This window comes from Aythya marila (genome assembly GCF_965140915.1).
Source record: "Aythya marila genome assembly, chromosome: 19".
Classification (NCBI taxonomy): domain Eukaryota; kingdom Metazoa; phylum Chordata; class Aves; order Anseriformes; family Anatidae; genus Aythya; species Aythya marila.
This window is the reverse complement of record NC_139060.1, coordinates 860,236-887,731: the sequence shown is the minus strand read 5'-3', so window position 1 is coordinate 887,731 and position 27,496 is coordinate 860,236. Positions and strand designations below refer to the sequence as shown.

Below are 27,496 nucleotides of genomic sequence, written 5' to 3'. Positions count from 1 at the left end.
ATTTTTAGATGAGACAGAGCCAAATGCATTCAAAACAAGTAGAGAGAATCAGGTATTGGTGCATTGTTCACTTAGAAGCAGTCACCATTTTCTCATATTCTTGGTTTTGCAGTTGCATGACTAGAAAAGTGGTCTCTCAGTGTAGTGGCAGCTGTGGTGTTCATGGCTTGCTTGGCCTGAATACATCAAGTTTGTGTAACTTCCCCCATGCTGTGGTCAGTGCACCTCCACACTTTTTAGACATAAATTAAAGTATTTTTGTCCACCTTTGAATTCTTTCCCATCTGCATCCAACCCTCCTTCATTGCATTTTTTGAGACTTTATCCTCAGTAAGCAAAACAGCAACAAAATGTCCAAACGTGATTTTTCCTTTCCCCATAATTAAAGAATGATCTAAAGCTCCCTGAAAGCAATCAGAAGACTCATAAACACTGAGGAGATTTGAATAAGGTGATGGGTCATCACCTTTTTTCCCGTACTGCTAAGCAGTGGCTTCATCGTATACCTGTTCCCTGTATGTTTGGGGAATGAAAGGCAAGAGAGATCCAGCTTTGGGGCCAGGGCTGGGGCAGGATTAATATATGTTAAACACTTGTATGTGTTATTTCTTTGCTTTTATTAGATTGCATTCTAGGAACTCCCTCTGTTTGAAATAGTTTTGTGAACAGACTATTTGTATCACATAATCACCTGTCAGGAGTGTAACGCATTCTCTTTCATAGATTGAGGGAGGGCAGGTAGACTGTCCTAATAAATTGACGATACATTGGAGTTCACCAGAGATTTTCAGTGTTCTTGTGCTGTAGCTGTTTTTTTGCTTATGTTTGTCAGCTGGTGAAGTGAGGGAGGCATCTGCTGTTCAGGATTTTGGATGCCTTGCCATTCCAACCTAAGTTTGAAGATCTGTAGCTAGACTAACATGACTGCTAGCTTCCAGCTACCGTGGCTAGTCTTCTAGCACAGCTTGGACAGTGCAATTGCATATGGGGAAACGTTTGTTGGGTGGGAAGGGGGATTCTCAGCATTTCAATTAGAGTGTGCTGTCTGCCTAATTGAAGTGTTTGTTTTCTAACTACAAAATGAGTCTATGAATGAGGTGTTGCTTTTCTGGAGATTTTATCATCTATAAACAGACTGTTAAAAATAGGGTCGTTTTACACAAAACTTGTTTGTGGAGTGAAACAATTCAAAACATGATAATAACAAAACAGAATCTTAAAATAGCCTAAAGTTGAGACCACAGACACAGCTGCCAAGCACTTTCATCTTTATTACAGTTACTCATATCTCTTCGCTTATTATTCCTATTGTAAACATGCTGATTTTATCTAAGTTGTCCTCGCTATTCAGCCAGCCAGCCCATGTAGCTGCACCCTGCAATCCGGACTGGTTGTTTGTTCCTAAGGTCCAGGTCAGGCATCACCTTCCACGCTTCGCTTTGTGCATGGGAAAGGCTGCTGCCCCGCTACTGATGGCACTTCCGCTGCAGGAGGCTATTGCCACCGTCCACCAGCAGCAGTTTGTCTGACTGTTCCACCACCTGCTGTAAGTGGATGATGTTAAAATGGTGTTAAAAACCCGCTCATATGAATTGCTTGAAGTGGGTGAGTGTTGGTGGCAGGACAGTGTTCCTCTGGCCCATAGCAGCAGTGGTGGTGTGAGGTCGGTCTGCCACAGTGGGGTTTGGAAGGTGCCGTTTCTCCACACGCTGGCTACATGGATAGACATTGCCCTCCACCCTGTGCAGTGCAGTATACACATCCAGCAAAAGAGGTAAACCTAGCCTAACACAGTGTGTGTTCATCTGATTAGGTCACCCATACTGTTAATAGAGATAGAGACAAAACTATGCCATTTAGATAACAGTTCTGCAATTAGGTTAATCTGAACATGCCTGTGAACATTAAAAAGCTATTAGGGAAACAACTGTGGGCTTACATGCTAAAACTAACAGATTACTTGTTTAATAAAATACACAAATGAGATCAAATGGTGAAACAAGGTTTTGAGAGTTTGTTTTTTTTTTTTTATTTGGCCAACTGAGATAGCTGGGAAGAGGGGAAAAAAAATCAGCCGTTGAAGTTTTGGAGACACAAAACCCTTATTCAAGTCCAAAACAGAAGTAGCAACATTCAGCTTGTGTACCACTTGAAAATAATTTCTCTGCTTGCACTTTATGATGTTAATCTGATAATTTGAGAGAAAAGGTACTGGATGTTTGTGGAGCAAAATAGCACATTTGGCCTTAAACTGGTGGACTTAGTTATCAGGTCTGGAGTGAGAGATTAAATTTGTTGCAGAATTAGCTGGGCTGACACTATATTATGTGACTTTCTATTCAAATCTGATTTGTATCACACAGTCTTTATATTAATGTTAGTTCCTGGTTTTGTCACTTAAAGTTCTTCTCATAATTTCTCTTCTTGATCGAGCATGGACAGTCAGTGTTTGTTTTGTAAATAAAAAAAAAAAAAAAAGTATTCCCTCTGATAACTGGGCATCGTTATTCTGCTGGACAGTCAGAATGAACTTAGGTGATGTCTGTTGGTTATTTGATTTTGTATGCAGTCCTTGATGCAGTGGATGTAAAACACGTGTACATTTTTAAAAAGATAATGCTATCCACAGTTTCTGCTGCCTCCTACCCACTCTTAGATTATTTTTCTTGTTAAATTTTTCTGTAAAGGTTTCGTGCAGTGAGGGTTAACAGTGAGGTTTGTATCTGGGGGGTGGAGGGGAAGCAGGGTGGTAGGGAGGCATTTTTTACTTTATTATCTTTGTTTACATATTCTAACATGTAACCGTTCAAACAAAAACAATTAAAAAACCACAACCGTCATACTCACGATGTCTTTCTCTCAAAGCAAAATGAATAACAATATCAGACAAACCTGTTGAATAGAATAATTTTCCTGTAAGGCCTAACCTATTGTTTTTATCCTCATCTGAATAAATAGGCATTTGTGATCTATGTTGATGAAATATTCTGTTTCTTTGGCTGTTGTTTAGCGTTACAAGCATGCTGCAGTAGGGTCAGAGGTGCAGCACTATAAAACTTAAGTTTCAACCATCTTGGAAAACACAGCCTAACTTTTTGCTAGGTCACGTAAGGACACTTGTTTAAAGCCTCCTTGTTACATAGTTAACAGTTACGTTAGTACTAATATGTAAATGTGTTAGAAGGCTCCTTGCTCTTACTACATCATTTACTGGAACAATGCACTATACTGAAGAAAGTCATTGCATGCGTATTTTTTATTTGAGATCCAAGTGTTCTCACACATACAGAAATTAAACACTGCTAACAGCTTAAAATCCTAATTAGTTTATGTGCTTCCCAGGCAATGCACAGTTAGATATTAATATATTTCACAGAATCACAGAATGGCTGAGGTTGGAAGGGACCTCTCAAGATCATCTAGTCCAATCCCCCTGCCAAGCAGGATCACCTACAGCACCTTGCACAGGATGGCATCCAGGTGGGGTTTGAATATCTCCAGAGAAGGAGACTCCCCAACCTCTCTGGGCAACCTGTCCCAGTGCTCTGTCACCCTCCCAGTAAAGAAGTGCCCCCTCATATTGAGCCGCAACCTCTTGTGCTTCAGTTTTTGCCTGTTGCCTCTCATCCTGTTGCTGGGCACAACTGATGAGAAACTGGCTCCATCCTCTCAACACCCTCCCCTCAGAAATTTATATACACTATTGAGGTTTCCCCTCAGTCTCCTCTTCTCCAGGCTAAACAGGCCCAGCTCTCAGCCTGTCCTTATGCAACAGGTGCTCCAGTCCTCTAATTGTCTCTATAGCCCTCCTCTGCACTCGCTCCAATAGGTCCATGTCCCTCTGGTACTGGGGAGACCAGAACAGGGCACAGTACTCCAGGTGTGGCCTCACCAGGGCTGAGTAGAGGGGCAGGATCACCTACTTGACCTGCTGGCACTATTTCCGAATGCACCCTGGGATACCACTGGCCTTCTTGGACACAAGGGCACATTGCTGGCTCACGGCTAACCTGCTGCCCAGCAGAACTCCCAGGTCCTACCCCTCAGAGGGCTTTCCAGCAGGTCAGCCCCCAACCTGTACTGGTGCTGGAGGTTATTCCTCCCTAGGTGCAGGACCCTGCATTTGCCTTTGTTGAACTTCATAAGGTTCCTCTTGTCCCAATCCTCCAGCCTGTCGAGGTCCCTCTGAAAGGCAGCATGGCCCTCTGAGGTATCAGCCGCTCCTCTGAGCTTTGAGTTGTCAGCAAACTTGCTGAGGGTGCACTCTGTTCCTTCATCTATGTCATTGATGAATAAACTGAACAAGACTGGACCCAGTACTGACGATAGGCCTCCAACTAGATTCTGCACCACTAAGCACAACTCTCTCTTGTCCAGCCAACTGCCAATCCACCTCACTGTCCACTCATCTAGGCCACACTTCCTGAGCTTGTTTATGAGGATGTTATGGGAAACAGTGTCAAAAACCTTGCTGAAGTCAGGGTAGACCACATCCACCACTCTCCCCTCATCTACCCAGCCAGTTATCTGATCACAGAAGAATAGCAGATTAGTCAAACATGACTTCCCCTTGGTGAATCCATGCTGACTATTCCTGATTACCTTCTTATACTTCACATGCTTGGGAGATGACCTCCAGGATGAACTGTTCCATCACCTTTCCAGGGATGGAGATGAGGCTGATTGGCCTGTAGTTGCCTGAGACCTCCTTCTTGCCCTTTTTGAAGACAGGCATGATATTGACTCTTTTCCAGTTCTGAGGCAAATAATTGTCTGTAATTTCATATTTCTGTAGTCACCAAGCTGAGACAGGATAGACAGTGGCTGAGCCAGTTCTTCTCACAGCCTGACTTACTGCAGTTCACTACAGCTGTGTTTCCTCATCTGCAAAAGATACTGTTTGGGGGTTAAGTTGTGAATGTGGCAGGTCTTTGTTATCAACGATTTGTAGATACCACAAACGGACTAAATATAGTTCTTACTGTCTTTCTGTTTGTGATCATAGAATCACAGAATGGTTTGGGTTGGAAAGGACTTTGAAGCCCGTCCAGTTCCAACCCTTGCCATGGGCAGGGTCCCCTGTCCCCAGCCCAGGCTGCCCCCAGCCCCATCCAGCTTGGCCTTGGGCACTGCCGGGGATGGGGCACCCACAGCTTCTCTGGGCAGCCTAGGCCAGGGCCTCACCGCCCTCACGGTAAAGAATTTCTTCCTCATATCTAATCTAAACCTACCCTCTTTTAATTTAAAGCCATTCCCCCTAGTCACTGCACTCCCTGACAAAGAGTCCCTCCCAAGCTTTCCTGGAGCCCCCTTTAGGCACTGGCAGGCCCCTGTAAGGTCAGCCTGGAGCCTTCTCTTCTCCAGGCTGAACAACCCCAACTCCCTCAGCCTGTCTCCATAGGAGAGGTGCTCCAGCTCCTTGATCATCCTCGTGGTCTCTTCCAGACTAGTTCTAATACTTCCATGTCCTTCTTGTGCTGGGGGCCCCAGAGCTGAACTCAGTGCTCCAAGTGATGAACATTCAGGGATCTGGAGCTAGGCAGAAATTATACAAGCTAAGACCTCTTGATTTGAGATTCTTTCAAATATGAGTAGTTTTCACAAAATAAAACTATTTTACAAAACTTAAAAGGCACTGCAAGATGTATAATCAATTAATTCAGAAAGGTATAATGGGTCAGGATTTTTTACAATTATATCACTAGAAGATATCCTTTATAGCTAAGTTTGTCCAAGCACTTTACTTTCTCTCTCTCTTTCTGCCAGACAACCTGATCTTTAGTTTTTATACCAAGGTATGCTACTGCTGCTCACAATATGCAACGCTGCCAGGACTGTTCTTGTACATTTCTAAGTGGACTGTATGTGGTCAATGTTTATACTTGAAAAAATAACAGAAATATTTATCACATTAAAACTTTCTATAGTAGCATATCTACTTAACTTTGGAATAACACCTGTTTATCCACTGTGTTTTCTTTTCCTAAATACACTTTTTTTTTCTTTCTCTCTAGGCAGCCATACTGAGTATTAAGCTAAAATTACAGCCAGATCAAGATGTGGAGAAGGTGAGTCATTTCCTCTGCAGGCCTCTCTGTCTTCAGATCCGCCTTTTGTTATGCAGCACATCCATGAAGGACCTCCAAATGATATGTTTCACTTGAGGCTTTATCTTGTTTGCAAGAAGTCACTGCTGCATTGCTAAAGTGACTTTACATCTGGAGAAGTGACAGACTATATTTTGTCAGACCACATTAAAGCTTATTAGACTATTTTTCTAGCTACAACTACTGCAATCAAAAAATCTACCCGTGTTCTTGACGAATGGTTATCATTATGGTAAATTTTGTTGGTTTTGCTACTTTCAGGCTTTGCCACTTCAGCTAATGTTTTATGTTGGAAATGCCATATCCATCTTTTAGACAACACTAGTTTATTAAGCAAGGGTTTTGTGACTTGCTCACCATGTCTGAGCAGTAGGGGATGAGACAGCCCTCTGCCAGGTTTCAGTCCCATTTCCTGCACATGAGCTGCAGTGCTGTGGAACCCTTCCATGTCTCCTGCTTGCTGCAGCAGTCAGACTGCTGAACATGGTGATCAAAGGCATGGCATAACCGTGTCATTTGCACTAAATGTTATTTCTTTTCCTAGATGTGTATGCCACTACTGTTTCAAGATAAAATTAACTTGATGGAAGATTATGTGGGAGAGTATCCTGAGCTCCAGTGCAAGCTCTTACAGATCCTGGACACCTGGTGTGAACCTGGTTTTAATATCAGAGACATTGCAAGGTAGAAATGTCTGTTAAATTTCTAAACAGCTGGGGCCAACTGGCTTCCAGAGGACACTATGTTCTTTGGTTGTCTATCTAAGATCATTTTCTAAGCATAATAGAGTGCAATATATTTATTTTTCAGCTGACAATGGGGAAATTTCTGGCGTCTGTGCCAGAGTCTTTTCAAATACATTAGCCAGTAAGACAGAGGTATCATTCCTATTGACAGATGCTTAGCTCCTGACAGGAGAGAGGAGTACAAAATGAAAACTATGTAGTAGATCTTAGCAATATAACAATATCAAAGCTCCCTCCAGGAGGTTATACTAATCAGACTCTCGTGCTTTGCTACAGACAAGGCTGAGTTTCAGTATCGGTTGTACAGGTTTGGCAGGAAGATAATACTGTGATGAAGTGGCAGAAAAACAAGAGAAGCAAGTGGTTAACCTTCTTGTTCTCGTGAAATAGTTGTGTGTGTTTTAATTTATAAATCACCTCTCAGTAGAATAGCTCCTGTCAGTCACAAAGTCAACAGTACAGTAAAAGTCACAATATAGATGCAATGGTTGCAGTCTTAGTTCTGAAAGAAGATGAAGGAATTCCTGGCTTTCTCTTTCTTCAAAATAAGTCTCTGGTCTTGCTACAGTCTTTGACTGGGAAATGTGTGTGGTTGTATTGTTGGCTTTTTTTTTTTTTTTTTAATCTCAGGAAAGATAGGAGACTTTTCTTAACAATACCTACCAAACCCTGATATATCTGCTGTTAAATATCTACTATTTGCAAAACCTTAGGTGTTGTGTTTGTGCTTTTTTTTCTTACTTTGTTTGCTTACAGACAATATCAAGGTCTGTCCAGGTACAAACCAGACAAATTGAACCGCAAAATGCTAAGCAAGCTGGTCTTCAGGCTCCTAGACCGATTTAATGTAGATCCAGGTATGTGATATTGCAACATCTTCTGGAGTTATCTCACCAATAAAAAACAGACAAAGTCAATTTATCTTCTTCCATGTTCAGTAAGGAATCTTTGCTGTAATTTATCATGGGGAGTTTCAGAGTTTAATTAATGGTATTCAAAAACAAAGTTGGTAAGTTATGGGAATTACCACTTTGTGCTGTCATAGAATGAAGTGCTTGTGACTAATAGACTGCTTCTTCCATGATGTGAAATAAATCTTGACCTCAGAATGGCTCTACGTAAACACATGATGGTCAGCTTTGAGTTATGACTCCATTCCGCTCACATAAGAAGCAAGTCATTACTCATCTGCAGATCTGTTTTCTTGAGTTGCGAGTCTGTCAGTACTGAAGTGATAACCCTTGGGAAGCAGGAGCCTTACAGCCCTTTGTATTCTTTCTGTAAAATAGGGTTGGCAGCAGGGATTTTTAAGACTCTTCCAGTCTTCTGAGAGAAGTAACACATTTCACATCATTGCTTCACTATCAGTTGTCTAACAAAATCTTTGTTTTTCTTTTGTTGTTAGTGGAGACTTGATCTTTTCAGTTCTCTTTGGGACCTTATTTTGGAAACCTTTAAATGCGCCATAAGGTTTCACCCTACAAAGCTTTCGATCATCAGCAGGAGATACACAATTCTCTTTTCTTTGACTGAAAAATGTTTTCTAACCACAAATTATGGGCTTATTATGCCTGGTAGCAACACTATATTGCATATTAATCTTCACATCTTCAACCTGCTGTTCAAAAGTTAATAAGAAAATCCTTGCAGACCTCCATTGGAGGATAAGTAAATAAAATTAAACTTAGCATATTGGTGTGAAATCTGAGGCACAAGGGGATAATTTATTTAACATATAAATCTTTCCCTGGAGTTTACTAGTCTTCAGTAATTTTTTCTCCTTTGTAAGACTGGTCATTCAGTAGGCTGTATTGTCCTTTATGATCTGTAAAAACATCGAGTTTTTCCCCTTTCTTTTTGAAAGATTCACCAAGGGTATGGTGTTACCTGTAAACATGAAATGCATGTGAAATTTTGTTCACATGCAAAATCCTGAGAAAGTTTTACAAAAAATCTAGCCGAATGAGAAAGAAGAGTATGTACCTGCTGATCTCAGGTGCTCTCTGTGGGCTGACAGCGTGTCTTAGCTTGGTGATGGTGTCTCAGATATAGTTGCTGCCAGTAATAATGCCAAACTGTCACTTGACCTCCACAGTAGGTTCATGGGTGAGGAGCTCCCTTGAGATACACAGAACAAGAGTCTCTCCTATTCCTCGCAACGCTTCCAGAGGGTGTTTTATCCTATGCCAAATTCAATGCCTACAATGTAAGATAAGTCAGGTGCTAGAGAAGACTGACCCGTCTATTCATGGGAAATGGGATGTGTGCTACCGATTTAGAAAACAGGCCAGAGTTGGGCCAGCTAAAACCAAGGTTGGCTGATTCTCACTCATAGACATATATGAAAGTAGATGTTCATTTTTTTTACCTAATATCACATGTAATTCAAAGCAGCACTTTACTAAAAGGTTGGCCTCAGTCTCCTCTGAAATGCTTTGAAAGCTTTGAATCCCTGCAGAAGAATTTCTGCCTTAGTGCTGGTTTGTCTTGAACTGAATTGGAAAATGGTGGCAGTTTTCCCCTTCTCCCTTCCTTTTTCCTCTCTTTTCTTTAGTGGAAGTAAATCTGTGATGAAAGAGAGTTCAAAAAGGAAGCAGACTAGGTAAAATGTACAGATTTTAAAAACCAATTGTTCTTGTTCTGAGCAGTTCCACCAAATTCTAGCAGCAGGGTGAAACTCACACTTCTTGTTACCTAACCTGGTTGCAGGCTTGCTTGATGCCGCAGTCTTCTGTTGCTTTCTGTCTCCTCTTCTCTCATGACTCCTACTCACTGTAAGAGGCTGAGAGCAGCAGCAGCAGAGGGAAGTGGCTTTTGGTGAGAAAGGCTGGAGGAGGAGAGGGTTTCTTGGTATGAGAAGGCAAGCTTATACGTGACTTAGTTATTGTAGTTCCAAATCTACTTTCATATTTTGCTACCCAAGAGCTCACTGTTGTCCACTTAGAAAGTTTCACTGACTCCTAAGCAGAACTTAGGTGTGTGTTGATCAACATCTAAGTTTGAAACACTTGGAACAGCCAGTCTTAAATTTCAGAGCCAGATAAGAAGTGGCCCAATAAAAACAAAAGGTCTGGAGCCTCAGAAAAAATAAGCCATCATCTTAGATTAGTCCGCTGTTTCTTTTTCTGACAAGAGAATGTTAGCATTCCTGCTAACACACACAGCAGTGGAAGATTTTCTTTTGAGTCCCAGAGGTGTCCCAATAAACTGTGCATGGATTTCATATAATTAGCTTTACTGGGGAAGTAAGAGGTTGGGCAGAAATGGCAATGATTGAGGAAGTAGTTTTATAGAGACACATGGGTCAGTTTATGCACTGGTTTAACAAGCCTTGTACCTATTGCAGTCTAATTACATAATACTCTTTGGAGACCTTGTGAGATCAACATAAATTTACAAATAAAACTTTTAGTCAAAACAATTCTCAGAGGTGAGGGAATAGACCCTCAAGTCTCAAGACCATGAAGTACAACTGTCTTTATTTCCTGGGCCTTAGTACTCATGGCAAAATAAAGCAGATATTAGTGGTGTTGATGGAAAAGAGATGGTAATTGAATGTACAGTTAAAAGTTGTTTTATAGCAGCATAATAAGTTGCTTAAGCACCTTAATTCCTGAATGCTATGAATGTGTTCTTACTATAGTCTTTAGAAAGTGTTTTTAGTATAAACCCAAAGAAATGTTGTTCTTCATTTGGTCACCAGGTTGTTCCTCTTGGTTTAACATTTATTTTAGATTCAGTGTGAATTTTCTAAATGAAGCCCCAAAGCTGTCTTGTGTTATAGTGTTATCACTCTGATAGTGTTGGGGCAGCAGAGGGCAGACGAGGGCTGCTCAGCAGTCATTGCATTTGCTCAGGTAAGGCACAACTGTCCCCAGGTTTCTCCAGGTCTGCCAGAGCTGAAAGCAGGGTGTCAGCAGTCACCAGGGAGAGCCCCTCAGGGACCCATGGGTTCACTGCACTAAGCACTTTTAAAAGATGCTGTGCCAGATAGAGGAATGACTGTTAAAACTCTACAAGAAAGCCTTTGGAAGGAGGATAGTTCAAATGTTTTTACCTTGTCCTTGTTAAGAGCAGAAGATTATTCCTTTCCCTTCCATATGCTTTACAAGGGTTGTCGCCCCCCTCTTCCCTCCCCTTCCCATTCCATGGTGAAGTCCCTTCAAAGTTTTTTATTTAGCTCTTGAGTTACACGCCAGCACATTTCTGTATGACAGTGTGTCTAAGGAACACCTCTAGGCTTAGACATTAGAAGGTAGGAACCTTCTGCTCCTGAGGTTGAAGTGGCTGTGGAGTCAAGCTGTTAAAGGAGAAGAGAAGTGAACATCCAAGGGTCCATTCTTGGCCCTTACCTTCTCAAAAGCATCATTCCCTGCTGAAATACAAGTAGTAGAAGATGATCTGCTTGTGACAAGACAAGCTGCCCAGCAGCTCCAAGCTTTCTATTGGAAAAGTCATACCACCCTTGTAGTTCTAAGCCTGAATTTGTCATATGCAGATGTGTGTAAAGACTACACTAGAGCATTTTTTCCTTTAGGCATAGATTGAAACCTATTTGCTATGCTCACTGTTCTTCCTTCAGAGTCAGCCAATGCTCCAAACAGCAAAGCTAGCAGGTACCTCAACAGTTTGGGGCCAGTCTGGGGCTTCTGCTGTTTCACTTTCTCTTCTAAGGACCACTTACCTTGATCTTAGTGGCAGAGAGCATATTATGAGAGACAATTTATCTTTGAGGCTACAACAAAAAGAGGTTTTGAGGCCTGCCCTACCCTCCAGTAATTTGCATTTAGGGAATAACCTCATCATAGTATACTGAGATTAATGCACTGTTCACTCCTCATCAGATTCCCCAGCAGTCCTTAGCAATATCAGGGCAAAAGCCTCTAACATTTCAGGTACTCTGATTTTATTAAACCAAGGCTGCTTTACTTTGTCCCAAAACAAAGTGTGCTTTGTGTGGGACCTTCTGTTCTGCCAGGGCAGGGTAAAGGAATCTCACTGTGAATGGAAGTCAGGATTTCAGTATAACAAGAGGATCAGGTCTCCATCCCAGTTCAGGAGGAGTCATTTGTGACCTGGGAGCAACAGCCACACACCACACCTAAAAATGTATTGCACCATGTCCCCAGAAGACACATTACTGCTGTTACATGAGTGGAATAGGTGTGTATTAATGGTTTAGTTCTCTGTGTGACAAATGGATTTCATTTTTACTTCCTCTCTGTTGTTAATAGTCACTAATTCTCTGCTAATGGCTGGCAGCAGAATGGAATTTTTGCTTCTGAGTTAGTTCCAGATGTGAACTGTAGTTCAGGTGCAGCACTATTGTGGTGGAGCTGCCAGGTTAAGAATTAACACATGGCCAAGAGTTGCTTTCCCTGTATTATACTGTTTGTATTCCATTGGTGCTCCACAACCCAGTCATAATTCCCAAGCTCTCCACAATACAGACACTGAATAGAATGACGGTTTCTGTTCTGAAAAACTTAGGTTGTTATATTTTGGTTCTGCAAACAAAACACTGGTTTTCACTCAGGAGACTTGAGTTCAGATTCCTGCCCAATCTTAATGAGTTGTGTGATCTTGGGTAAGTTGCTCTTCTCTGAGGTGCTTTGATTTCTGCAAGTGTAAAGCACAGATAGTCATGAAACTGCAGTGAAAAGATTTGGCAAAGATTCTGCAGGCCACCTGTTTCACCCTTCCTGCCCCAAAGCCAAAGGAGCTTTCCTTCTGTTATTTCTATATAAGATGTGTAACGTGTTGTTAAAGACCTCCAAGATAGAAAGTTTACAACCTCCCATGCAACCTCTGATAGTTCTTCTTTAGCCTTACTGTTAGATTTTTTTTTCCTCCAAAATGTTAACTGGAGTTTCTGTTGCTATAAATTAAGTTCCAGCTTTATCTACTGTGAATGTGGAGGTCTTGAAAGCCCTCAGAATGTTGCATTTGACTGTATTGAAAACATTACTGTAATAAAGATGAGCAACAACTGCTGCTTCATCTTTATCTAGGACACAGCTTATTGAGTCACAGAAGAGTATCAGAAGGACTGACATGACATTGTTTGTGGGTTTGGGTTTTTTTGGACAGTGCAAAATCTGTAACAAATCGCATTTTCTAGGTGCTCACAAATAATATGTTTGTTACAGCATATGTCTAGAAAATATTTTTACTTTTCCAAATACAGTTGTACTATATTTGGAAATTATAGTACTCTAGTGGTTCGTACTTTTTTGTGGTAGTTATTTGTACTTACAGTTGTATAGTACTTTTATAGTACTGTGGTTGTTTGTACTTTTTTCAACTTTATCCCCTGTGCTTCACATCTTCTCAAAGGTGACTCTTACACAATCATGGATGGGTTACATGAGACCTATGATTTGGAAGCATATACTGCACCTGAGCTGAGCGCACATGCTAACCTGATTCTTCCTTCTCTAACCTCAGATATAATCCATTTGTTGCTCTTTTTCAGTTAGCACCTCTAGTTGGACCTTCTCTAAAGAAAAGTGAAGAAAAGCAAGTATTGTAATCATTTTCATTCTTCGTGCCCTAATTCGTCAGTTTTCCTTTTCTATCAAGTGACTTAAGTAGCACTTTCCCCGGTTTTCCTCTTTCTACAAAAATATTTTCAGAATGATTTTTTTCCTGCCTTTGTGGCTTTTAGTAGATGTATCTCATAGTTAACTTTGGGTTTTCTGACTTTTTGTGTTTGTGTTCTTCTTTTATATGTGTCTAATTCAGTTCCACTTTCTGTGTATTTTCTTATTGTATCTGCGGTCAATAAAAGCTTCATATTTACCAAAGTTAGTTTCTTAGTTCACTTCCAGTTTTATCATTGCCAGCTCTTCTTACCTTCTTTTCCCCTTATAAACTATTTCCACACTATAAATTATTTCCAGTTCTCTGAGGTTATTGAAGTCCATTTTGTTTTTATTTTGCTGTTCTTCCTTTGAACTCTTCAATTCATTGTCTGTCTTACCAAGTTAGCGTTCATTCTCATGTTTTCAAGTTGCTCTCTGTTGTTTATAATAAAATACAGAAAATGGATTCAAATTCAGTTTCATTCTCCATCAGAATAGAAAATGTCACTAGTTTCTTTTAAAATATTCCAGAGTATCTGTGTTTCTCTGTCTTGGCACTTTAATTCTGATTCCAGAGTCTGATATTCAAGGATCTTTCTTCATTTGATCTTTCTTCATTCTCTCCATTTGCAGTGCTCTGGGCATGCCACGTGAGACAAGGAGAGTCCTGTGCTCTGAGGCCCTCTGAATCAGTAGCACTGGTTTCTCCTGGTGTCTGCTGAATGCAAGTGAGGCTGCAGGGAATTTTCACTTTACTGTTTTCTGTTACTATTTCTGAATGTTGATCCTGCTTTTTCTGGCCACCAGGAAGATGGTTTTAGCCACTGAAACTCCAATGAAGGCTTTGGTTACATCTTTCCATGTACATGCATACCAGCATTTAGCAAGAACTGACAGATACATATGCTAATCCTATTTAATCTATTTTATCTTCTACATTTATCTCTTGTTGCATTGGATTTCAAAACAAGGTGCTATGTGAAGATCTTGTTTTCTGCAGTTGTAATAAGGCATATCTAATGAAGGTGGCAGGAATAAAAATAAAAACTGTTGCATGCTAGCTCAGCAAAACAATTGTCACCTCCCTTTTTGTATGGATATGGAGTCTCTTTCATGGATATATATTTTATTGGATAAACCATAGGCACAAGTGTAAATCCTGAGTAACACGTTCAAAACTGCTTCAAAGGACTAACAGCACAACTTCCATTTAAATCAAAATTATTGCAGCCTTTAGAGACCGAGGGTGTATGAGGATGCAATGTAATTAAAGGTGTGAAGTCATTGACTGAAGGATATTGAACCAGCAAGTGGATTTTATAATTCAGGGGTGGTAGAACCAGAGATATCAGTAGCCAAGGATTAGCATTGGTAATTATGGTTGAAAGTGTAAATAACAGTTTATAGTTTAGATAAGCTGACAATGTGTGTGTCTGTCCCTCATTGTTCTAAGTTTGATGGCATCCTGCCTTCCATTTACTGAGTTCAAACTCGGGGAAGGAAAAATGTAATGTCTAGACAGTAAAATTTAACGGAAGTTCAGCTATGTTGTATACTTAAATGTCATTTTCCTTCTTTTAGCTCTCTGCCCTAATGTCATAAATCAGCGGCACTTAAGAACTCTGAATTATCTCTTTTACAAGAGGTTTGTTGAGGTACGTTTCTTTATTATATGGCATGGGTGTGAATGAGTTTTCTTATTTATTTTTGCATTTCAAATAACTGATATAATAGAGATATATTGATTTACATAAACAAGCTCTCTATATATTGGGTACACCACTGGATCTGTACTTTCTGTGACTGAATAATTTGTGTGTCCATTCATATTCTAATGACTGGGTGTTACACTTGCACAGAGCTGGATACTTTTCCACTTCAGCATCTTTAGCAGCTATCTGGGACATGTACACTGGGATATACATAGGTCAGGGTGGAATCTCCATGTGTCCAGTTTGAGTCATCTCAACTAAATAGGGAGCATATCGGATAGAGATTTTTTTTATTACTATTATCACTATTATTATTTTTAAGAACTGCGTTATTTAAGCACTCTGCATTGCTGGGCTGTTTGTAGCCACTACTTTGATTTGGTATTGGTGGCCTGGCTGTGATAGTTATGCCACAACCTGCCACAGACGCTTCGTGTGCTAACAGCCCTGTTACTGATGAGCAAAATGGGAGTACTTTCAGCTCCTAAGCAAATCTCTGAACTAACTTTATTTTTGTCCAATTTCTTAGTCTTCTTTCCAAATACAGTAGTGCTTGTCCTGACACTGAGGGCTTGTGGAAATAGGAAGATGCCGTTATTTTTTTCTGTGGAGCAGGTTTCTAGGAGGCAGCTTGGAGTTTGACTTGGCAGTTCATTGCTGAATTACTTGACAATGCTTTTTCCTCCCCTCTCATGAATGTACTGAGCCAAGTCAATGCCCTTTGGATGCTCTTGAGCACACTGCAGTGGGAAGCACATTTCTCTTCTTGTTAACAAGGCAGTTGGTGCTTTTCTTGATTGTCTGGCATTCAGCATCATCCTGTGCCTGAAGACAGACAGTTCCAGCTGAGAATAAGTTTTTGTTCTTCCTCTTCTGAAAAAAACAGCTTGCTTGCAGGTGTTGTATCCAGGTATATTAATTGGGCTGTGAAAGAGAGGGACCAAAGGGTACTGAACAGCACAGAAAAATGTTTTCATTTCATGAATTTTGAATTACCAAGATGTATTTGCCAAACATTTTAATGGAGCAGTATTTCATCTGCAGTTCATAGAGAGCTTACTCACTATAGATACAAGAAGCTTTTAAACAAAGATTTCAGAAGCCCAGCAGGTTGTTCAGATGTCCCTATATATGGTACTATTAATCCAGTCTTCAGAGATTCAGTTTTCAGGAAATGAGATACCTCCTCCAACAGTTCCTGTTCTTTTGTTCAAAAGAGGATTTGTTTGATGTTTACTTTGGATGCAAAGATGGGGTTGAGTGGTAGTGATCTGATGACACCATTCTGGCACTGGCAGTTCTGCTTTCAGGACCTCCTGATCCACCAGTGAGGGCTCTGATCTGCCTTTCCTGCCTTCCAGATCCATTGACACAAGACCTGGGGAGGCTTGAGTGTTTCAGTGTCCTTCAGCTCAAGGCTTTAATGTTGGATGGCATCATTTTAGGGTGCTCTCACAGTGAGAGAGAAGAAAGCATTGCTCCAGGTGTATTTATTTAATGGATTGAAATGAATTCTTTATCTCATGTTCTGCTCTCCCTGGCCTTCCATTTCCTTTGTTTTGGAGTTTATGCATGGTTTAAAGTATCCAAGCTGGCCAGTTAATTCCATTAAGGTACATTTGGCAGCTGTTACTGGACACCATCCCTTCTTCTGAGAGCTCTTTGGTGTTCTGTGTTTACCATTCTCAGGTGTGTATGAGGCCTGGTCAAATGGCTACTTTATCTCAGTAGTATTTAGATTACATGCTTGTATATCTCTGAGATGTTTTCTCTGAGGCTCTTTTACTCCCTGTTTGCTTCTGTACCTTTCCATAAAAGTGGCACTGGTAGTCACTGTTACCTCTTCCAGAAGTGGGGGGTGAGACTCTGGCCTGGAAGGCTGATCGGTCTCTTGCAGCTTGCATTCTTGGCAGAATGGAGAGTAAGTCCCATCCCAAGTTTCTCCCAAGGTTGGCTCTGAAATGCATTTGAATCAGAATATTAACTTATCAGTTTCCTTTCCCAGGCCTCATGATTCCAGAGTCATTTCATGACTTGGCTGTGGAGAAGAGTTTGTCTTTATATATTCTAGAGCCTTGCGGATAATCCCTGAGATCATTTCCTTACTGGAGTCTATGGGGATAGCTCTCTGTTGGGCTAGCTGCTGTGGTGAACAGTCTGCAGACACATTGCAAGTCTCCTGAGGTGGAGGCAACAGCAGCGATCCACATGTTCCACCAGAGCATGGCCTATTTCAGCTTTGCTTAGCAATGTCTCTTTCATTGCAAAAGCACTACTCAAGCTTTGAGGCCTTCAGAAATTCTGCTGCACATTGCAGAATCTTGTTAATGTGATTTTTTTTTTTTTTTTTTTGCGAATGAGTCCCAGCTCCAGGTAACAAGGAGTGTTTGGGGGATCTAGGTGAGGATCTGTGTTGCCTGTGTACTTTGATTACATATGAATTTTTGTCTTATGTGCTGTAGCCTAAACAGTTGTCCAAATTACTTGATCTAAGCTGTGTTTCTCTGCCATGCCCTCCCTGGTTGGTGACATAGGAGAATCACAGGTTTCCAGAGCATTCCAATATGCATTCCTCAATCACAGTTGATGCAAGTGTCTAAGAACTTTTTCAGCTTGTTATATGTAACATTCTTCCTTATCTAACGTGGCTGACAAGTAATTTGTCTTTTCAGAAAACCATGACTCAGGAGAATTGGACAGATCATGTTCAGGTGAGTATGGATTTTCTTCTCCCATTTTCTCAGGCTTTATTTGCTTTGGAAATTATTTTTAGAATGTTCAAAATATACAACTGGATATCGGAGTCCAACAATTACAATTTTGCACTTCCTCATAATTTTGTACTCATATAGCAAAATAGTCTGTACAGGGAAGAGCAAGAAAGAAAAAATGGTTTTGAATTCCTGTTATGTCTTTAAAAATGCTCTAGTTTAGCTCTAGCATTTAGATGAGGTTATCAAGTACATTCTTGTACTTCCATGCACTGATTTGTAAGTAAACACTACAAGTATTGAGATTGCTTAATTACAAGGAGGAAAAAAGGAAATTTTCTTCAGACAGCTAACAAGTTGTATGAATAAAACTGGACAAATGTTAGATTTCCCCTACATGCTCCACTGATAATTTTCAACAGGTTTATTATGTGACTGTTAGATACCATGACTTCTACAACTTGTACTGTAGGACATGAATAGTTTTAATGACACAGGAAGAAAGGAGCAGTATTTTTTTTCTTGGTGTATAAACAGGAGAGTTCAGGCAACTGTGTTTCAGCCTGATACTACAATAAATACATATGTGACAGTGAATTGTTAAGAAATTCCATGGTGACGTGCCATTAGTGACAATTTATATGCCCATAACATCCCCGTGGAATTGCAACTTTATGGTGAGTGTTGGCTCCTTTTCTATAACTCCCTTAGTTTGAATTCTGCAGCCATTAAGGATTTCTGACTGTCAGCAAATTCTGCCCATGAAAACCCATTTGATCAGTGTGGGCCTCTGAGTGGTAACAATATAGTCCAATCACTAATGATGAGATCTTGAGATCTTATGCAGTATCCGTGCACACTAGATATGGCTGCATTTTAAGCATGATATGTTTCTTCTCTCTTCCATGAGGTGTAGAAGGAAAAAGGACAGTGCAAAAGCATGAAGACATTTTTTTAAGACAGAGGTGGTTGATAAGATGTCCACCATCCCTTCATGGTAACTGTTAAATCTACTGAGCATATTCAGTGTTGAATATGCAGCTTCTATGTGTAGTTTATTGTACCCATGCAGAAGGCCAGACTTTGTGAAAAAAGAAGGGGCCTTGCCTCTCGATCTCAGTGATCTTATTCACTGTAGGAACTTTCAAGCTTTTTTGTGGGTTCCCTTTGATTATCACAGGCTTCAAGGCCAGCACAAGTGCAGGTATCTTGCAGGATCAAGACCTGAGATGGAATTGGCCACAATGGTGTAACAGACATCTCTGTCACAAGTGGCTGTACTTTGGTGTATGCAGTGAAGGGGTTTCTGCCAGCGCTGGGGTAGACAGTGGGAAAAAAACTCCTAATTAACACACACAATTGCAGATTGTCAGTCACTTGTGGAGACATGAGGCTTGGGAATAGATACTCTCAGAAAAGTTTGGTGCCTAGTAAGAAAGCTCCCTTGTGAACTACACAGAGCTCAACTGGATGATGGACTATGGCAGGAGTTTATCTTTGCTTTTTCAAACTATTGCAAACTTCATATTTCCCTGATTGCTTCCAGCTTATTCAGTTTTGATAGCTATGTAATTATCACACAGGTAGTGCTTAAACTTGCCTGTTATCAACCCTGACTCTTATTGCTATCAGAGATTACTGTCTTTGGCACCACATTAAAGCAATCAGAATCTGTACCCATGCATCTGGAGGAAAACAAACTAATCATATGTTCAGATAGGCTTCTGCTTCACACTGCTAGCAGCATGGCTGCACTGAACAAAAGAAAAGTTACAAAGGAGGAATCTCTGGGCATGTGTTGCTTTTCAGTGCAAAAAACAAAGCTGACTTTATCTTTTTTTGGTAAAAAGATAAAGGCTGGGCTTTACATGAGGGAAAGATTCGGCTTCTCATTCCAATTTTCACCTATGACCTGTCACGTTTGACCAAAAAAAAATATGTATCTATTAGGTGGCACCTTGCAGAACTGGAGAGAGTGTTTGTGTTGTATGTCCCATTCATATTCTGGTTCAGCCTCACAGAGAGTTTCTATCTCCTGAACTCTGCCTGGCGACACAGCATTAAAGATGCATTGCACTGAGTAGGAAGCAAAGGGTGGGATGCAGTGTGACCTGGGGGAATGGGAACCAAAACTCCTGAAAGACTGAACAAGCTCTCAATCAGTACTTTTCAATAAATATTTCAATTTTAAGTCAAAAGAAGGTGAAAGCTTACATGGGTTTAAAACTCATTTTTGTTTAATTCTGTGCTGCATCCATAACAAACAAACAAACAAACAAACAAAACCTTAAATTATGTAGATATTAAGAGCCTGCTCAAAGTCCAGTCCATCCTTGTTCAATGGTTCTGGTCACATCACATTCAGTGTAGTGGACGATAGATATTTCTGGGTTAGTATTTCTTTTTGGTTTCCCAGAGGAGCACAAGTACAGAAATTTCCTGTTCCTGCCCAGTAGGACAAGCGAAACTGTGATTCTGATTGCTACAAAAGGCAGAAGCTCTGTAGTTAATTGTGGGGCCAACAGAATCTGTTTTCAGCCCTGTAGCAAACTGTTTTTGCCCCCTCCTCCTTGCCAGCTCCCGTGCTGCAGATCTGCTGGCCAGGCTGTGGCTGAGCAGGCAGCGATGGCAGCTGCGGGCAGGCAGAGGAGGCTGGAGGGAAAGCAAAGGGATCAAAACGTCCTCATACCCTAGGGAAAGTGCCCTCATCAACTGCCTGTTGGCAAGCCTGTCTAGCCCAGAAGGAGAGCTACATTTGTGCCTCTCCTCCAAGCATAGGTGCCTCGGGGGCAGGAGGGGAAGAGCACTCTTCCTGCACAGTGCCAGCTGTGTTGCTATTCATTAGCTTGCCTAACTGATTCTGTGAGCTGCATGGAAACACGCAGGGGAGAGAGTGCCTGTCTTCACAAGCAGAGGAGAAGGTGTGTAGGATATTGATGGTAGATATGCAGGGGAAAAACAGGCAGGGCATGAGCCAGCTGTCTGCTTTGCTATGTACTCACTGCTTCCATTTTTGCATACTTAATGTTTTTCATAGTCTTAATTAGCATAAAGATAGTAGAATTGGGTACAGCAACCACAGAACAGTCAATATGATGCTGATCACACACATACAGGAAACATCTTCCTGCCAGTGGCTGCAGAGAGCACTTGGCCAGCAGCACAAGGGGCTTTTTGAATGTTGATGCTTACCTGGAAATTCTGCAGGAAATTATCATTTTGAGACTAAAAAGCGTGGAAGGCATTTTTCAATCATCTGCCAAGCTTTTAAAAAGCAAGCACACACAGATCAGTAACATGTATAGAAAGCATAGTAGAGAAGCAATCCTGATAGCAAATGTCGCATCTGACTGCTTTAGATGTCAGACAGCACCTGAGATACTCACGTGAGGTTGGCAGTACAACATGGGACCTGCTGGGGAGCACTCCCTTCTGAGTTGCGCCAGCCACCTATGTTCTGGTTACCTGAAGTTTCCTGATTTAAAAAGGAAAGGGAGGGTCAGGTGCTTTGCTGCACCTCTTTTAGCACGCTGTGTTCTCATGGCTGTTTCTGGAGTGATCTTGCAATTGTGCCCTTCCAGTCTCAGCTTGGCTGATTAGTGCAAAAGTGCCCATGTGGAGTCACCCACACCCCTTCAGATCTGGTCTGTTCCACATTGCAGCTGTGCCTGTCTACGTGAGCAGCAGGCTGCTTGGGAAGCTCTGAGGCCCTGATGCCACCCACAGGTGACAGTCATATCTTGGCAAAGAAAGGCTGGGATAGCTGAGGTGTGTACGGAGGAATGATGGAATATTATGGGTGTTTTCTGAACAGTTAGAGCTCAGAAAGCACATGCATGCTTGGTGATTCTAACATCTGGAGTATTTTTGCAAGAAATATTTCAACTGCAACAGAGCTAACCCTGTTGGTACATTGTTTAAAAAGTTATTTCAAGGTATTTTGAACCAGGAACTATACTTGTGTTTGCGTGGACTTTGATATGAAATTCCTTCTCCCATGGAGCAGAGCAGGGCGATGTAGAACAGCAAAATGACTCTTCTTCTTGGGGCAATAACCGGAATACAGTGTTGAGTAAGGTTAAAGTCAATTAGTATTTTTAGGACTGTCAGCAGATAATTCCCTATTTTGCAAGATGTCTGGAACAGTGAAGTGGTGATACAGTGCTGCCACTTTACTGACCTTGAGCCAAATGGCCTTTTGTTGCTAGATCTGAAAGCTTCCTGTGCTAGTTTCTGTGCTTGTGTTTGCACAGGGTGAACTATCCCTGAGTTCCTCAGATGTTAAATCCTAAACCATTCCAAAATTAATGCTCAGAAAAAGCGCTGGAGTTTGAAACAACATTACTTGTTTTTTGGGCATTCATTGTGAGTGGTGGCTCTCCATCCATCCATCCCTTTTGCCAGCTAATGGTTGGCAGCAATCTGCCCTTCACTTGGCATGTGTGACTTGAGAGAAGGGCAGGGGGATACAGCACCTAGAAAAGTGGCTCCTGTTTTGAAGCTATCCTGCCTACTCTGGTCTTGCATGAGAATGAAGCAGATGAGCTTTGCAGCCAGCTCTTTCCCATGTTCAGCACTGGGAGAGGCTATAGCTAATCTCCTCTCCTTCACCAGCTGTGAAAATGAGATTACTTATTTATTTTAAAATTTCTTACCATGAAAATCAAACACTGTGAGCTCATAAGTCTCATTCTCTCGGTGACCAGGGGTGAGATGCTTGCTCATAATTCATAGCAAATATATAACCCAAGTTACACTAAAATTCTAGGGATGTTGTGCTACTTCAGAGAATATTCAGAGATCTACCAAACAGTAGACATAAAAGTGAGCTGCCCTCCCTTACATATAGTACATTTGAAAATGTTGGCAATTTGTCATCCATAGGTGTAAATTATCTTACACTACAGCAAGGAGTTGATGGAATCTTATTTATGTAACCAGTTAAATAAATGGCAAACATCTAAATGGCAAACATCCTCAATGACTGACGCCAGGATTCTAATGCATTGTGTCTGTATGGGACCATTTTGACCCCAATTAAAATGTAACTACCTCTGGGATAAAATATAATAGCTGTTGCGCTCAAGGAAGTGATTTTGAGTGGTATTTAAAGGGCAGAATTCAATTTTATTTTATTTTATTTTATTGAAGCTTTTGTGGACAGAACACCTGGCCAATAATCCTGCTCTGGGGTACCTTTAATAAGAACAACAGGTCAAAAAGGTCATTGTGCAAATATCACTATCTAGTGTCCTTCCCTAGAAGTCCTGTGTTGAGGCAAACTTTTAAATTGGCTCAAGATTGTTTTGAGTACGGCAATGTCCCTACAGTGTAAGTAACTTAATATGTATAGGGAATTAGGCAATCTGTGCAATGCAAATGGGAATGATATTCAGGAGGTGATTAATAAACGACATGTCTTTCAGTGTAAGTCTGCCTGTCAAATTATCTTTCATTCTGAGTGGACTGTTTATTCAAAGATATAATGGATTTCATCACTCAAACATTAAATCTAGACCAGCTGTTTTCCTGGAAGGTAGAAACCAAAACTAGTTTAACCAGCCATTGTGTGGTGTCCCTTGTTAGTATTTATGGCCTCTTTTTTTAGCAGGAAGTTAAAGCCAGTGGTGATTGGTTTTGTACCTTCTGGTCTCAGGAGTTGCAGGGAGGCATCATCAGCTGGAACAAATGTTCATGGCTCTGCCAGCGCTGCTGCACAGCGTGCCTGAGCTGAGGAGCTGTCCCACAAGGGCTGGGCAGCACTGCTGTGCGGGTGTCTGTAATATGCTGGAGCTGCTGCTCACCTCTGATTATTTGGCCTGCAGTTAGTCTATTAAGCTAACTGCGGAAGAATTGTATTTATCTTTTCCACAGCTTTAAGCAGCTTCCCAACAGATGCCACTTAAAACAGAGATTTTTTTTTTTCCTTTCTCTTTCCCTTTTGCAAAATGGATGGCATTTAGATCTGGACAAATGACAGATTTAGGATCTGGTATCTCTCTTGTGAAGGCAGAGTTAGGGAATTACTTTATATCAGTTGCAATTTGGCAGTGTCTCTTCCCCCATGCTGCTCCAATTTCTCTTTTCATTCCTCTTCCTGCGTTTTGTTTCCTGGAAAGGGACTGACCAGAAACTCAGTGGTGGTGGGAGTGTTTCCAGTCTCAGTCACGGCAACCTCTCTGCTTTTGCCCCATGCCTTTTTGTTTAGATTTACTATTATTGTCAGAGGTCTTTGGAGAGAACATACAGCCACAATGTGATGTAAAAGTATATTGCACCTAAGGGTATATTAAAGCATGAAGAAACTGGAAAATGAAAGTAGCAGGCAAAGTATAGATTTCCTTCTATTTTTCAGTTCAGTTTGTAAGTGGTGTCATATACTTAGATAGCTGAAACGACCTCAGAGTTGCAGAGCACCTAAGTTGCACGGTTACTGATAGGGTTGATGCAGAAAACAGGCACATCTGTGAATGTCTCCAGAAAAGCATAATGTAATTCTTCAGTCACATTCTGCTTTCTGGATAGAGAGCAGTAAAGTATGCATCTGTACTAAAGAAGTTAGCACCATTATTCTAAAAGAAATGGGAACTTCTCATTTAACAAACACAGCTGCCATGGGAGAAATACATGGGAAAAGCCAAACATGCTGTGTGTTCCATACCTTCCTATCTAAAGAAAAGTCTAGCAAAGGATAATATATACACTTAAATGTAAATACCTCAATGTACCTCCTGCACGGCTTAGATAGGATTGTTTTCTGTGAGAGTTGGTGTGCCTAATAATAATTATGGTAGCTTTATTTATAATCCAGCCATTTCTGAATAAATAAATAGTAGTGAAGCACAAACATACTAATGAATTCTGGTGGAATTTGATGTTATGTACAAATAAGCTAAGAAGAACTGCCACTTTTTCCATACCATCTATCAAAATGTCAAAACCTAGAAAAAATCAGTCACAAATTTCTCAATGGAAAATGTGTTTGCTCAATAACATGGGAAGATTAACTCACATTTACTTAAGTAAGGATCTATAGGGCAAAGCTCTGGGAACTCAGCAGAAGCTTATGGGAGCTGGTTGTCCATCTTCTGCTTCACTGAGGTGCTAGAAAGTAATTCTTCTGAAAGCTCAGGACCTCAGTCTTTAAAAGTTATGTCCAAATAGCTTTTATCTGCACACATATTAAGTACTAAAGATTGAAAAAAGGAAATAGAACAGACTGGGGGGGAGAAAAATCCTTAAAATGTTTCAGTGTGTCAGAGATGCTTTCTGACCTCAAAACCCCTGCAACCAGACATGGCTAGCTTGATTCTAAGCAGTATAATAACATTTCTGTCACTAGCATGCTTTCATTCAAAAGCACAGCTTCATCAGAAAGAGATATGGTATGCTATAAAAAAGAGGGTAATTGGCTTATGGCTGTGGGTTGGAAGGTCACTATTAGATTAAAGAGTAAGACCACCAGCAAGCTGTTAGACTTAACTGATGTACCCTGTTGGTATGTTTAATTCAAACAAATGGGAGAAGTATTGCTTTTATGAATAATATAGGAAGTAGTGTCATTCAAAAATTTATGGGAACATGTGAGGCAACCAGGATCCTTAAAAAGCTACATCAGGAGTCTTATATAGTAGTTTCCAGGATACCTATTCCTGACTCCAAACTGCATCAACTTAGTATGCTACAACAAAAAATGAGACCAGTCTTACTCTTCTAGAACTTAAACAAATCCTCTTGTTCTTTTTGGTCTAAGACAAAGGAATGATATCGAGTGTGCTAACATTGGCCTCTCCAGCAGAAATAGGCAAAGAAGAGGATGGGGGCATTGAGCTTTCTGCTTCCTGTGTTAGCACAGGAAGAGAGGATGTATTCAGTGCCTTTTTGAAAGTGGGAGGCAAGTATGTCATCACCAAGGCTCTGCACATATTTTATTTGCGAGTGGGACATGACTCTTACTTGCAGTTCTTTGGCAGGGGACCTAGAAGTCTTGTCCTGTGGTAGTTTCTGCATGACTGGGGATGTGCAGATGAAAGGGGCTACATTTGCCCAGTTTTACTGAAGTTTTATACGTTGTACATTTTCACACGCATGCACAGATCCACTCTTATATTCTTATCCAGCCAAGCAGTATAACTATCCAGTCATGCAATAATCATCCCAGATTATTTTAAAAACCCTGTAATCGATCAGTACCTGTCTGAGTGCTTCCATGGATAGATACTGCATTCTAAAGGCCTGTGCAAATCAGCTGTCTCTCACAAAGATGCTTGGGCTATTTGCAATTGATAGTTTGGCTGTATTATACTTCTAGGTGAGATTAGTTCACCAGCTCCCTGCCAAGAAGGGAACCACATAAACAGAGGATTGTTTAAAAAGAAAAAAAGTTCCTCTCAACAGAGAAGTCATGTAAATGGGAAGAAACAGGAAACTAATCTTCTCTTGTTCGCTTTGAAAGAATGCATATCTCTGAGGAATGTTGTAATTATGGATTTAGGAAATCAGTCCAATTTGCCAGGGTGTGAATTTCAGAGTTCATTCAGGCAACCCTCTCAAGCATTTCTCTTTCAGAACAAAAAACACCAGGAGTTTAAATGTACCAAAAGAGATTAAAGGAGAGAAAAATCTACTGCTAAGCTTTTATTTTGGTAAAGATCCTGCAAAGGTACTTACTATTGCTTTGGCTGTGAGCCAGTTGAGGTTCGTGAATGGTAAAATAGAAATAAGTAGTAACCCATGTTTTTCCTGTGGGCATCTATTTTTCATAGACTAATGATGGGAAGAGTGAGTGCTCCTGAGCAAGTATTTCCATCATCAAGATTTTTGCTTGTTCACTTTGAAGACTTTCCTAAATAGAAACTGTCCCCTGCTGGGAATGTTGCATTAGCATGTTCTTAGAGAGAAAAGATTCAAAAACCAAGTTCCTAACTATTCTAAAGCAAGCCTGGGCTGGACCAGATTAGCTGAGCAAAATGAGGAAGAGGGCTAGGTGTGAATACAAGGCACAGTGAGGCTCAGGAGAATTAATGAAATAACCTACAGTGTGCATCATTGAGGTTTACAGCATGACCTGGAGAAAGGCTCTCTAAGGCTGGTCATAAGCCCTGATAAACCTGCTTAGAAACAGCAGAGCAGAGACTAAGAAATTTGATGTGAGGGAAGCTCAGGGCTGGGTTAAAAAAAAGCAAAGAAATTAGCTTCTTTCTTCTGTTCTTTGGCAACAAACCCTGGAGATTTTAAGTTAATTCCACTTCAGAGCTTACAGGCCTTTTAATTAAGGTAGTGATGGAGCCGACAACCTGGAGCTCTTTGATGACCAGTGTCTCATGTAGCTGTTTCCACAAGAAAAGTTGAGATCTGAGGGGAATTGCCAGGCATTAGCACCGTGTCCAGGCAGCATAACGATGCATCCTGGTATGGAAGGACCTCTACGGAAAGCTGTTAAAAAACATCCTGAGAGCCAGGACAAAATAATGGGAGATTCCAGCTTTGTTGTTTGGTTTCATGTCTTGGAATTTGACCCAAGCAGGGAGATTGGAGTAGGAAGAGAAGGAGAAAAGTTTCCAAGGCTCTTTCCCCACCTGCAAATCCTTCCTTCTGATAAGTCTGCATCGACCATATGGAGCTGACACAGGCTGG

General features: G+C 40.9%; 1 protein-coding gene across 12 annotated transcripts in view; it reads left to right on the top strand.

The window, feature by feature from the left end:
- Positions 1 to 27,496, top strand: part of EXD3 (exonuclease 3'-5' domain containing 3) — a 307,765-nt gene that overhangs the window by 111,217 nt on the left and 169,052 nt on the right. For all 12 annotated transcript variants that reach the window (XM_082775660.1, XM_082775661.1, XM_082775659.1 and 9 more), the window contains 5 exons: positions 6,015 to 6,068; positions 6,652 to 6,791; positions 7,610 to 7,710; positions 15,019 to 15,092; positions 17,822 to 17,860. In XM_082775660.1, the coding sequence (XP_082631786.1) occupies positions 6,015 to 6,068; positions 6,652 to 6,791; positions 7,610 to 7,710; positions 15,019 to 15,092; positions 17,822 to 17,860 (408 nt within the window). The remainder of the gene's footprint in view (positions 1 to 6,014; positions 6,069 to 6,651; positions 6,792 to 7,609; positions 7,711 to 15,018; positions 15,093 to 17,821; positions 17,861 to 27,496) is intronic.